Below are 12,452 nucleotides of genomic sequence, written 5' to 3'. Positions count from 1 at the left end.
CCATTGACAGGGTATGTTCCTAGTATGCAGGATGTAATGGATATCAGTCCCACTGGTGGCTAAGTATCGATAGCAATCTTTCATTCATTAATAATCAGACTGAATTCATACTTCATACGCAAGCATAAAAACTCACACACCAAAAAAAACCGCAAAAAGAAAAATGATATGAAAAGAAACCAAACAAAAGATAGGTACATAGTTCAATATTTCAAAAACATAAAAACAATTAATATCGAAAAGAAGTTAAAAAGAAATTAAATCCGTAAATCAAAACCCAAAGAAAGAGTAAACAAAAGAATAACAAGGAAGAGAGAAACTATTGGGATGGTTCATTAAATTTGTTTGTAGGAAATGAAGAAGAAAAATATTTTTAACGAACTTACCAAAAAAAAAGCCTATACAAATAAGCATTTCAAAATTAGTAAATAAACTTTACACAATGAGCTATAAAAAGGAAATAGGGGGGGGGGGGAGATATACTTATTAAACATATCTTATTGAGGGGTAAAATATTCTTCTGCATCTTTCAGTGGGGAATTTTACTGGGACGAAGTTGGGGATTTTTGTTGAAGCGGAACAAGGGAAGTAATGACTAAGAGGGAGGGGGGGGGGAATTTACTAGGGAAAAGTGAATTAATTCTTTCGTTATGGAGGGTACTACTCGCGAAACGCAAACTTTACCCTTATCAAGGATACTTCTTAGGCACGTTTTATGGACTGCCTCTACTCTGTCCAACAATTCATCGAAAATTGCAGAATGGCAAACAGGATGGAAGGATGCCAAGTAAGGGTACAAATGAGAAGGAAATTTTCAAACAGTGTCATGTTGGACACCTTTACAGATTTATAAACAAGTTTAAGGAAGTAGAATGTGATTTTAGCGCAGTTTAAATATCAACAATATGGTACTCTATTTTAAATCGCTAAAGATGGTAAAACCAAGTTGTTTTATAAGTTCCCTAAATTTCCCTTACGATCAATTTCAAGGGGAATTCTCGCTGCTTTCTAAGCGGATCTTGGCCCTCTATTTAAAGATGGGAAAGATTTTTCTTAAGGCTTCCTAAAAAAAACTTGGAAAAATAAAAATGAGGCAAGTTTTATACACTAGCATGACAGTTCGGTCATATTAAGCCCGCAAAGTTTACTCCAAGAACCTCCAACTTTTGTAATTAACCTTTTATTGTTGTGTTCTACCATACTTATTCAAAAAAATAGCTTATTTTTTTAGTAGTTTAAGACCGCTTCATAGAACGAAGAGAATTTTCTATTAAGGAGTAAAGACAATTTACTATTTAAAAATTCAAGTTCAAAAAATTGATGGCTATTTTAGTATACTAAAAAAAGCAGAATGCTTCTTGAAGAGTGTATCGGGAAAGGACCAAGTCCTTAGTTCAATAGCTAAAACCAAATTCATAAGAATGTACTTGGCATCTCGGCTGCAGTATTTCGTAAGATTACATCATAGACAGCGCAATAGCACTGCCTAAGTGAAGATTGATGTTGGCACAATATATCTTTTTTTTTCTCTCTTCTGACCTCTTCTGACCTTTTCTCTCTTCCGGGGCTCATACGATTGGAACTTCACAGTTCTAATGCCCTTTTAAGAGTCAAAAGTGATTGGTGTGTAACCAGCCCCCCCTCTCGCCCATCCGTTCCTCAATCCCCGGAACTGGCCAGTTTGGGATATACATTTTTTATGCAAGGGCTATAAGTTATACTAGTTGCCAATTATTAACATATAAGGTTTTTATGTAAGGCGTGGTCGATATCCAATTTTTCATAATAATTCAGCTATTTTATATTTGATTATCACACCCCCCCCCCTACTGCGCGCGAGGCAAGGTTGATCAGGGATAATAGTTGCCATTTTTTAACATATAAGTAGGTTTTTTTATTCTTTGTATATATACATAACTTAAACTCCGTATGAGAGGATATCTTTTAGGATGACCCCCCCTACTTTGCTAGGGGACCTGGTGCTCAGGGCTAAGAGGTGGAATTTATTAAAATATAAGGTGTTTATGTCAGGAGTGGTCGATATGAATTTCGGAGGAGACTCATTCAATTGGAAATCAGGAAGTCAGAAAATAGCATGAGTAGAGCTGACAGCCCCCATGCCTTCTCAAGACCAGAACATAATTTCTGCTTTACTGAAAAAAATACAAATGAATGTGCATTGTCAGTTTAATATAAGCCTACATATGCTGATATTTGTTCCTTAAAGTCTTAATAATTTTTGATTTGTTAAGTTAAAAAAGTGAAAACATTTAATATGTATTTTTTTTTCAGTAAAGGGCAAATTATGTTCTGGTCTTTAAAAGGCATGGGGTTTGTCAGCCGTACTCATGTTAATTTCTGCTCGTTTTGAGTTTTACTCGGTTATTTATTGTAATTTATGTTTGCTTTGGGTTTCATTTATCCTATGAGGCAACTGTGTTGTGTTTTCGTTTAGTCTCCAAGAAGGCAATAAATGTAGATCAATAACTGTTTTTTAAACTGAAAACGGGCAGCAGTTTTAAGTTATAATGAAAATTATTTTGGAGCTTATATCTTGTTTTATGAGTTTTTAAGGTTTAAGTTTTGACAAATTATGGTAGTTAGAAATCTCCGTTGTAATATTCAAAAACTATATTGCCTTCCTGGAAAGTGTTTTTTAGTTGCATCACTTTTAAGACACATCTGTAGTTTGTAGCACTTACTCGTTTACAAAATTCTTCAACCATTTCAACAATGGAACAAACTCCCTGATAATACTGTTTATATAAAGTCCTTCCTCCAACTTTAGGAGTTTGCTCGAGAGTGTTTTGCAATACATAGAGCCGAGGTATCATTGCGCTAAACAGTGACTTCAACGTTTCAATGTCTGGGTAGGGCGGTGATCCAAGCATAAGTGATATTTTCGTGACATCATGGGAAATAAGTTTTGACATTGAAACTAGAAATAAAGATCCGATTATGATCACAATAAAAAACAGCTCACAAATATCCGGAAGACTTGTAAACACTTGTCAGCTGAAACTTCATATAACTCTTGATGCCTCATAAATTGTTCTCTATCTTATAAGGAACATCCTATAGCCATGAGCGTGGGCGAGACGAGCACGAGAATGGGTACACTTCAGAGAACTTATTATCCACTCCTAAAAAAGACCTTGCAAGGTTGAGTTCTGACAGAAGATAGCCAATGTAGCTCCAATCCCATATGTAGCTCGCAAGTTTCCCTCCTCAAAGAGCAATCCCTAGGTACACCCATGCCCGTTTCTTAGCTCAACGATCGATATCTTAAAAGAGAAAAATATAAATAGTAATAGAATTGTCAAATTTTATAGTTTTCAAGTGGTTGAGCGCAAAGATAAAATATAAGAGGTAAAAGGATTCTGCTCTGGTATAAAAAAATATCCTATCTGAAGTACAAGATCACTTATAGAATTAATTTTGGTTTCATATTTCTTTTTAGTCTATCTTCAAGGTTTCTTGTAGTCTTTCCGTTAAAATATAAATGGTATAAACCGAATTAAATGTGCATAACGCCTGCAAGTGAGACAATTTACTCTATAGTATCATTAGTGCTACTCTTAATCATTTGGCTAATTCGAAACTGCCAATTAAAAAAAAAAAACTTTCATAGCTTGTGAAAGCATTCCTTTATTTTGCTGCATCCTGCACCACAAGTAAGAATCTGCTCATGATTCACCTGCAACTAGGAGAGAGGGGATTCTGCACTTCCTAAATCTTGTTTATAAGACTTTCCTTTTCTAGAAAATTTAAGAATTGTCACACAGAGAATGTGATAATTCATAATTTGACCCTCTTCCGTAGATAAAAGAAAAAATAACACTGCACCCCCACCCACATACACACTCCCTAATTCTGTAATTACTAGGCGTAAGTGATCATGGCATTTCAAAGCAACAATCCTTCCAAAAATTTTTAGGTCGGGAAAGTATTAATAACAGAATTTTAGTTGCAATTTTTTTTATGACCAAAAAGTGCAAGGCATAATTTTTTATTGCAATGGAGGAAGAGCATGGGCAGTAGTGTTGGCCTTAAGTGGCGTAGTGCTACAGTGATCATTGCCACCTTCAAGATCTGCAAGAACATGGCTCTGCCTTACCTACTATTTTCCTTTCACTATCGCTTACTGCTACTACAGCTTACCATGTTTACTAAGTATAGTAAGTGATAGCTTTCAATTTGTTTCAATTAACAAGCTAGCTTTCAATTTTTATGCATTACTACTACAGTTACTATTAACTCACTGCAGCACCAAGCCGCCTGAGGCCGACAAAGCCGCACTCGCTCCTCCTCTACCCCAATCTAGTCAATTTTGATGCATTATCTTTCAATTTTTATGCATTACTACTACAGTTACTATTAACTCACTGCAGCACCAAGCCGCCTGAGGCCGACAAAGCCGCACACGCTCCTCCTCTACCCCAATCTAGCCAAAGCTTCACTCTTTACCCCCTTCCATGACGTTTCAATTACGCTCCTCCTCTACCCCAATCTAGTCAAAGCTTCACTCTTTACCCCCGTCCATGACGTTTCAATTTCTTTTAAATCCTTCCTTGTAAATTCTTCATGCCCCATTCAGGGGCGCCCTGTTTTCATTTGGCCACAGATGGATGTCCCAAAAAAATAATCTTTGACAATCTGTCTGTCAATGTCAACTTTTGACTCATTATAGCTCCAGAAAGTAGGATAGAACCATATTTTTTATACAGCGTGTTGTTCAACATACGATCAGTCAAAGAGGTACCTCAAACTATCATAGGCAGCACAATAGCGCTGCATAAGTAAAGAGCAAAGTGGGCACAATGTATTTTTTTTCAGCAAGGCACTATATACGGAAGGAGTTGTCGTAAAAACTTAGGAAAGGGATCATTCGATTGGAAATTGAAAGTTCTAGTACCCTTTTTAAAAGTCAAAAGTGATTGGAGTGCAACCGCCCCCCCCCCCTCACGCATATTTTTTCCCCAAGACATCCAATCGAAATTTTTAGATAGTCATCTAGATCAGCATAGTTGAAAGGTCCAATAGTAATGTCTCCAAAGATGAAAATCCCCTCCCCTCCAGAGCACTTCGAACACGGGCTGTAAATTATACAATTGGCCCATTGTTTACATATAGTAATTATTATAAGATAAGGGGGGCATGTTTGACCTTCTGTGCCCAAAAAGGCCAAAGGCATTCAGGTAAAGCTTTCAGGGAATGTTAAGCGGAGAGTTGGACCAAACCGAAACACACTATGTTCATGCGGGTTGTCAAAAGGGTGTATCTCAGGAATGACCTAAAGTATTAAGTTCGAACTTTAAGGGAATGATGAAGGGAATGATTAACTGACCAAAAGGCAATGCATACATGCTACTACTACTAAAACTACTTCTACCCATACCACCACGACTACAGCTACTGCTACTACAACTTTTATTGCAACTACTACTAAGGCTGAGGAGATGTTGAGGGCGAAGTTGATCATAATCAAAACGCACTATGTACATACCGGTTGCCAAAAAGGGACATTAGCAATATCTTAGGAACGACTTAGCGTATCAAGTTGAATTTTCCAGGGCATGATGGGATGTTCAACTGACTACAAGGCAAAATTTGCATACTACTACTGTTACTTATACTACTACTAATACAATTACTACTACTACTCCTAGTAATATATCATGACTCCTACTGCTACTAAGGCTAAGGGTAAGAAGGTAAAAATTTCAAAGAATATTGAGGGGACAGTTGAGCTTAATCAAAACACACTCCGCGCATGCTGTTTGTCAAACAGTCATATCTCAGGAGTGGCTTGGGGCATTAAGTTGGAACTCTCAGGGAAGAATGAGGAGGACGATCAATTGACGAAAAGGCAACAAGTGCACGATACTACTACTACCACTATCCCACTACTACTACTACTACTACTACAACAACAACTACTGCGTCTATCGTGACTACTACTAAGGATAAGGGTATTAAGGTGAAAATTTGAGGAGAGGTTGAGGGGGAAGTTGAACTAAATTAAAACACTATGTGCATAGAGGTTATCAAAAGGGCGTATCAACAGTATATCAGGTGCTGCTTAGAGTATTAAATTGAATCTTCCAGAGCATGATGGGAGGGATACTCAACTGACCAAAAGGCAGTACATGTATACTACTACTATTACCACTACTGCTACTACTACTACTACTACTACCACTACTACTGCTACTACAACTACTACTTCTATCATGACGACTACTAAGGCTAAGGGTATTAAGGTGAAAATTGAAAGAGAGGTTGAGGGGGAAGTTGAACTAAATTAAAACACTATGTCTATAGAGGCTATCAAAAGGGCGTATCAGCAATATCTTAGGTGCTGCTTAGAGTATTAAATTGATACTTCCAGAGAGTGATGGGAGGGATGCTGAAATGACCAAAAGGCAATATATGTATACTATTACTGCTACTAGTACTACTGCTACTGCTGCTATTACAACTACTAATGCTACCACTATTAATACAACGACTAATACTCCTAAAGTTACTACTACTATTGAAATTATTACTATCACAACAACTAAGGGTATGAGGTGAGCAGTTCGGTGTGTGAAGTTGAAGCTTACAGGGTTTGTTGTGGGGGATGTTGAACTAACCAAAGATAAAATTTGCATGCTACTAGTATTACTTCAACTGCTGCTACTGCAACTAATACTACTACCTCTACTAATACTACTGGTTTACTACTACTAAAGCTAAGGGTATGAAGGTGAAAATTTTAAGGAATGTTGAGAGGATGTTGAACTAAAAAAAAAAAAACACAATGTCCATGCAGGTTGTCAGAAGGACACATCAGCAATGTCCCTGGAACTGTTTAGGGTATTAAAATGAAACTTTCAACGAGTGTTGAGGGAACGCTTAAAAAAAATTGCTATATGCATTCTAATTCAAGCTATTTTAATGCGTTTAGTATTTTAAACACCTGTACTTTAGTTTTTTCACTTACTGTGGACAAGGTTCAATCTTGTTAAGTACTGTCGAATACCAGTAGTTGACTGTCTAATTTCATCTTTGTTACCACCAAATTGTTTCTAAGAAATGACAGTGTTATTATTTACGGAAGTAGAACAGTATCAATCTTGCAATCTTTTAGTGTCATAGAGGACTAAATCCTATTCAATGTTAAATTAAGTAATTGTCTTTCAATTTCTATACTTCAAAGAGTTTGGTTATTATTCAGCCTGTTTTACATTGTCCAGGCTTTTCCATCTTCTTAACATGTGTATCACAAGAACACACATTTACTAAATATTATTTTACTCGGAATATTATAACATATAGGCGATTATTCCAATAAAAGCAATCAATTACTGATGACTCAACAAAGATGATAAAATTGTCCCTTAAATTTAAAGGCTATCAATACGAATTACTAACTACTACACCGTGATTACCTTCTTTATAAGCTTAACCATTTATCTTTTGAAAAACAAACACTAGTAAATAAATTACATACAAATTTAACATAAAATAATAGTTTTCATAGATCAGTCAGGAAACTTCTGTCTCTTGGCTAGGTGATTGAATTAGAACTTAAAATTCATTGAGACTGTATTGGCTTTTACATGAAAGACACTTTCAAAAATCCTGTGGACTATTCTAAAAAATATGCACCTTACATCATTGTACCTGCAACCTGAATAACTACTTTTGAATTTTTTTTACACAACAATGGTTCAGTCATTCTAATTGCCCAGCTTTAAATGTGGTGACGATAAATTATATGAAACAAGAAAAGTCTTTATGAAATAATTCATTACATCAAAATCAGTACAAGCTACTAAAAAATGATTTTCCTTTTTTTTCATTGCAAAGACAAGTAATATCTTACACAACAAAGGAGCCTTCACTGCCCTGAGCACAAGCTCAGGTTAACTAAAGACACTACGCTTGCCATTTTAGTTTCTAATATTTTTAACAAACTTAAAACCTGATTGAGCAGAGAAGAAAAAGGCAAATCCAATATTAAAATATTTATAGAATAAACAAATTATTTCAAATTATATAAGCACTGACCAGCTTACCTATAGTTTCTCTAAAGTTTTCAAGCGATTGACCAATGCAGCTCAGATCATGATGTCGTAACTCTGAGAAAAGAAACGAAAACGAAAGTGAATAAACGTGGTCATTGACAGGTCAAACAGGTATCATCCAGAGTCACTAGGCCTAGAAATTGACAAGCTTAAACCATGAAATTTACCAGGGCTGACAATATCATTTGCTAATTTTCCAATATATTCCTTAGAGTTGCAAGGAAGACTTCAAATGTCATTTTTTTTTTTTACATATACACAATCATAAAGTATACAAAGATCTGACCATAACTGGGGAGAGGTGGGTGGGTCAGGGGTATTATTTCCAAGAATGAATTAGGTTTAAACATCAAAATAGTACTTTTTAGGCTCCAAGACTATTTATTTGTCAAGAATGGGGAAGCGGTCTTTAAACCAATATAAGAGGAACCCCCCTTTCCTCCATTTCGAGCAGGTATATACACAGGATCAAGTCTTAAAACTTTTGCCACTATGCCAAAGCATACAGGCATACAGGGGAACATATATTTACAGCTAGACCCCGGCACCACGCCGGCGGATCGCCCGAACGCCGCCGACGAGATGCCCGGTCGACCGCCACCGAAGTGTCAAAACGCCGCCGGCACGCCGCAGGCGCGCCACCGCCGGCACGCCGCAGGCGCGCCACCGCCGGCAGAGGCGGCGGCGTTCGGTCGACTTTCAATTAATTGTGCGGCAATTCTTTATTGCGTCAACCGCAAAGCCGGAGCTTTTCCTTCTCGTGTGGTTTAGTATTTTGATTTTCTTGTTTAGAAATCAAGCAGGGCTTGCACTATCCCCGAATTTTCGGGTATTTCCCCGAAAATCTATGCGTCACCCCAAAAACAAATTTAAAATAAAATTTCAAAATAGGGATAAAATCCTTTTTAATAGACAGTGTATAATAAATTTCAAAAAAAATTCCAGATATTTCAGTCACATATACAGTGACCGAAATATCTGGTATTTTTTGTGAAATTTATTATACACTGTCTATTAAAAAGGATTTTATCCCTAGTTTGAACTTTTATTTTATCGTCATGGAAAGGAGTGTGGTCTCCAAAATTATCTAAGAAAACAAATTTGGTTCCCTGAATCCCCGAAAATCACGCCATCACGGTGCCACCCCTAGCGATTTATCACCAGTGAGTTTCCCTGCCAAATATTACTTTGCGTACCATAATTCTTCACTACTCTCTTGTTCGTTAATTTTCGTCTCTTTTGTTACTTTGCATAAAAACCAGACAGAAGCAATATGCAATTGCAAATATTGCAATATACACAGTTCTTCATATGTCGAAAAAAAAAGTATCGTCTTTATGAAATGAGTTTAAATCATTTCGAATGCAGTTTCCCAATCGCTATTTCTTACATCATTCGTAGACAAGAATTTGGTTTTCAAGTTGAATAGAATTATAGAACTCATTCATTACTATACAGCTTCAGCCTTCAGCTGGATTTTGAAATTGACAGCTGACATGTTGTTTCTACAGCTGAATTGTAAGTTTGCAGAATTTTTTTTCTTTTGTTATTTTTAGATAAGATTTTTTTAATGTTTAATACTCAATTGCTGAATGCCTGATAGAAAATACAATCTTCTTTCTGAAACATATTGACCCCCCCCCCCCTAAAAAAATAACTTCTATTGAGACAAAATTTAGCTATAGACTAAGCTATGTACAAGCTATAGACTAAGCTATGTACAAGGTTGGGGAATTAAAGATTGAAACGGAAGTTTCCCCAAAAAGATGATTCATAAATAAATTGTAAATTATTGCCTATAAGGGGAGGATAGGGAGCTATCATTTTCAAATGATAATACCTCATTTTTTTATTGAAAGCAGGGACGCCAAACAGATAATTTTTTTTTTTTCATTTAAAGTGGAGACAGAAGAAAATGATATCAAATTCCCTGGGAAACCATTGAAATATTTTGATAGACCCAGGGCCCCCCATTGGGACTTTTTCATGATCTTAGGTATTTTGCGATTTCTCATTGGTTACTGGCCTAATTTGGCTTTTGTGTGTGCTCCCTTTTAATTAGATTCTTTGGATCTTATTGAATGCCACGGCGAATCTATGACTCAGTTTTGCAGTAAATTGAGGTATATCTGAATAATCTCGACATTTTTGTTGTTGTCTTTGTACCCCTTTACTCAAACCCTCAATTTTTTTTTCAAGGAACACTAAGATTTTTCATGTTATTTTGCGTGTTTGTTAGAACCTTATAGTGACCTAGTTAATTATTAAGTAAATTATTTTTCTAGTGTAAAGCTGAGACGGTATCCTATCAAGGTGGTATCCAGAGGGGGGGGGTTAGGGAGGTATTACATTTAAATGATAATATCTCGAATTTTTTTTTATTGAAAGCAGGGATGCCAAAAGTTATTTTTTTTTTAATTTAAAGAAGACGGCATCCTATCAAGGTGGTATCCAAAGGGGGGGGGGAATAGTGAGCTATCATATTTAAATGATAATACCTCGATTTTTTTTTTGAAAGCAGGGATGCCAATAAGTTATTTTTTTTAATTTAAAGAAGAGACGGTATCCTATCAAGATGGTATCCAGAGGGAGGGGCATAGGAAGTTATTATATTTAAGTGATAGTACCTTGATTTTTTTTTATTGAAAGCAGGGATGCCAAAAAATTGAAAAGTTGACAAAAATTAACAAGATTTTCGTGAATTATACTTGATACAGCACTTGTATGGTTTTATCATCCAAACCGAAAGGGACAAATGCGTCCGACCCGTTTTTTTTATTATTGATGAAACGAGTTTAATTTGAAAATATTCATTCATACAGACCATGCACATCTACATAAAAACGAATTGGTGTGGCGAAAGCGATATCAATAATCCATCCAAATGGTGTACTTGAGCGACAATGGTATCCTATTTCAAGTGCTAATGTACTGTCAATCATTCCGATCATTATCAAACCTTTCAGTTTCAATTTGGAAGGTTCAAGGAGGAGTCTTTGATAGTCTTATGACCTCAGGGTAGGCTACTAGATGTTGCAACGTTCTTACGTATCTACAGCGGTTTAGAAAATTCGATCACCCCACAAATGATTACCAAAAATATGCACAAATGCAACAAATGAAACATTTGGAATATTATAACACTTTTTACAAAGCTTCGAAGAAAAGCAAAAAAGGCTAAATACCCCTAACTACACTTGAAAGCTATTTTAAAAAGAAACTCTTTGGAGATTTCCATGGATATGACCATAGCAGAAGCTTTGAGCCTGGGTGGGGATCAAAGAGGAGTCTTTGAGTATTTTGACCACAGGTGACTTATTGTTGCGACTTTCTTAAATTTGGTAGTTTTTGTGCGCATTTGGAAATCAAAGCTTAAACTCAGTAACTGATACTAAGTGTCCTAACATTTTGCTTGGATTAAAAGCGACGAACTAGGATAAAAATCTCAACATCTTCCTGGAGCTACTTCAGTCTGCATATTATTTCATTTAATTACATTTAAAACGGATGAGCTTTTCATTTTTTTTACCTAAGAAAATAGCTCGCACTTCATTTTTCTTCATACCAAACAAACTATTAAGTGTTTTTTGTTTCATTGTAATTGAAGTGTTCTCATGTGAAGTGTTCATCATGTATTTTTCAATTTTATAAATTTACTCCTTCTAGATGCAGTTTATAATTTGACTGATATTAGGTATTTATGAGTTTATAATTTGGAATGAATCCCCAAAAGAAAAAATTAAAAATATCGAAAAGAGCAGCCAAAGGCAATAAAAAAAAGCAGCAGTTCAGCCTTAGCCTACATGACATATTCTATAAAGAAGCCAAAAAAAAACTTTGAATGAATTTTTTTTAAATTGTTATTGAAAACCAGTTTTTAATACAAGGAAGGCTTTTTTGGAATCCAAAAGAGCAAAATAAACAATCAATATCAAAGTCGCCCATTTCAACTGTTTTAAAGGGGACAAAACAGATATTGGCAAAGTGCATTATGAAAAAATTAAGCTTCTAAGTTCAAAGTTATATTCCAAATTTTTACCCAGATAACTGACGAAGTTTGTGATACGGTATTTGAAGTTTTGTATGCAGTAATTCTCGACGAAAAAAAACTACTAATTTTGATAATTATTTATCTTAAGAATACATAGCTAATAGATACTTCAGCTATTATGCAAGGGTTCTGAAACGCCACAGTCATTTCGTTTCTACCAGATTTCTACCTCTATTGATGAATAATGAAGAAGGCCAGTTTCCAGTCATAGACTTTTGAATTTTTGAACTCATGAATAGGCTCGAATCTGTTGTAAATTTAAGCTATGATTTGAGACAGACTGATGAAAACATTAATGTTTGCGGTCAACACTGATCGCACCGGCG

At 35.7% G+C, this 12,452-nt stretch overlaps 1 protein-coding gene across 6 annotated transcripts in view; it reads right to left on the bottom strand.

The window, feature by feature from the left end:
* Positions 1-12,452, bottom strand: part of LOC148947690 (cyclin-D1-binding protein 1 homolog) — a 51,147-nt gene that overhangs the window by 19,072 nt on the left and 19,623 nt on the right. For 4 of the 6 annotated variants that reach the window (XM_089096200.1, XM_089096196.1, XM_089096198.1 and 1 more), the window contains exons 2-3: positions 8,067-8,129; positions 2,703-2,938 (exon numbers count right to left, since the gene is read on the bottom strand). In XM_089096200.1, coding sequence (XP_088952326.1) covers positions 2,703-2,933 — 231 coding nt within the window. In that variant the 5' untranslated portion in view covers positions 2,934-2,938; positions 8,067-8,129. Of the gene's footprint in view, positions 1-2,702; positions 2,939-6,988; positions 7,074-8,066; positions 8,209-12,452 lie in introns of all 6 variants that reach the window. The other 2 variants (XM_089096201.1, XM_089096197.1) reach the window with 2 other exon arrangements.

The sequence above is a fragment of the Artemia sp. Qi Xiang Cuo genome, chromosome 10 (genome assembly GCF_049724085.1).
Source record: "Artemia sp. Qi Xiang Cuo chromosome 10, ASM4972408v1, whole genome shotgun sequence".
Lineage (NCBI taxonomy): Eukaryota > Metazoa > Arthropoda > Branchiopoda > Anostraca > Artemiidae > Artemia > Artemia sp. Qi Xiang Cuo.
This window is presented reverse-complemented; position numbering and strand designations above follow the sequence as displayed.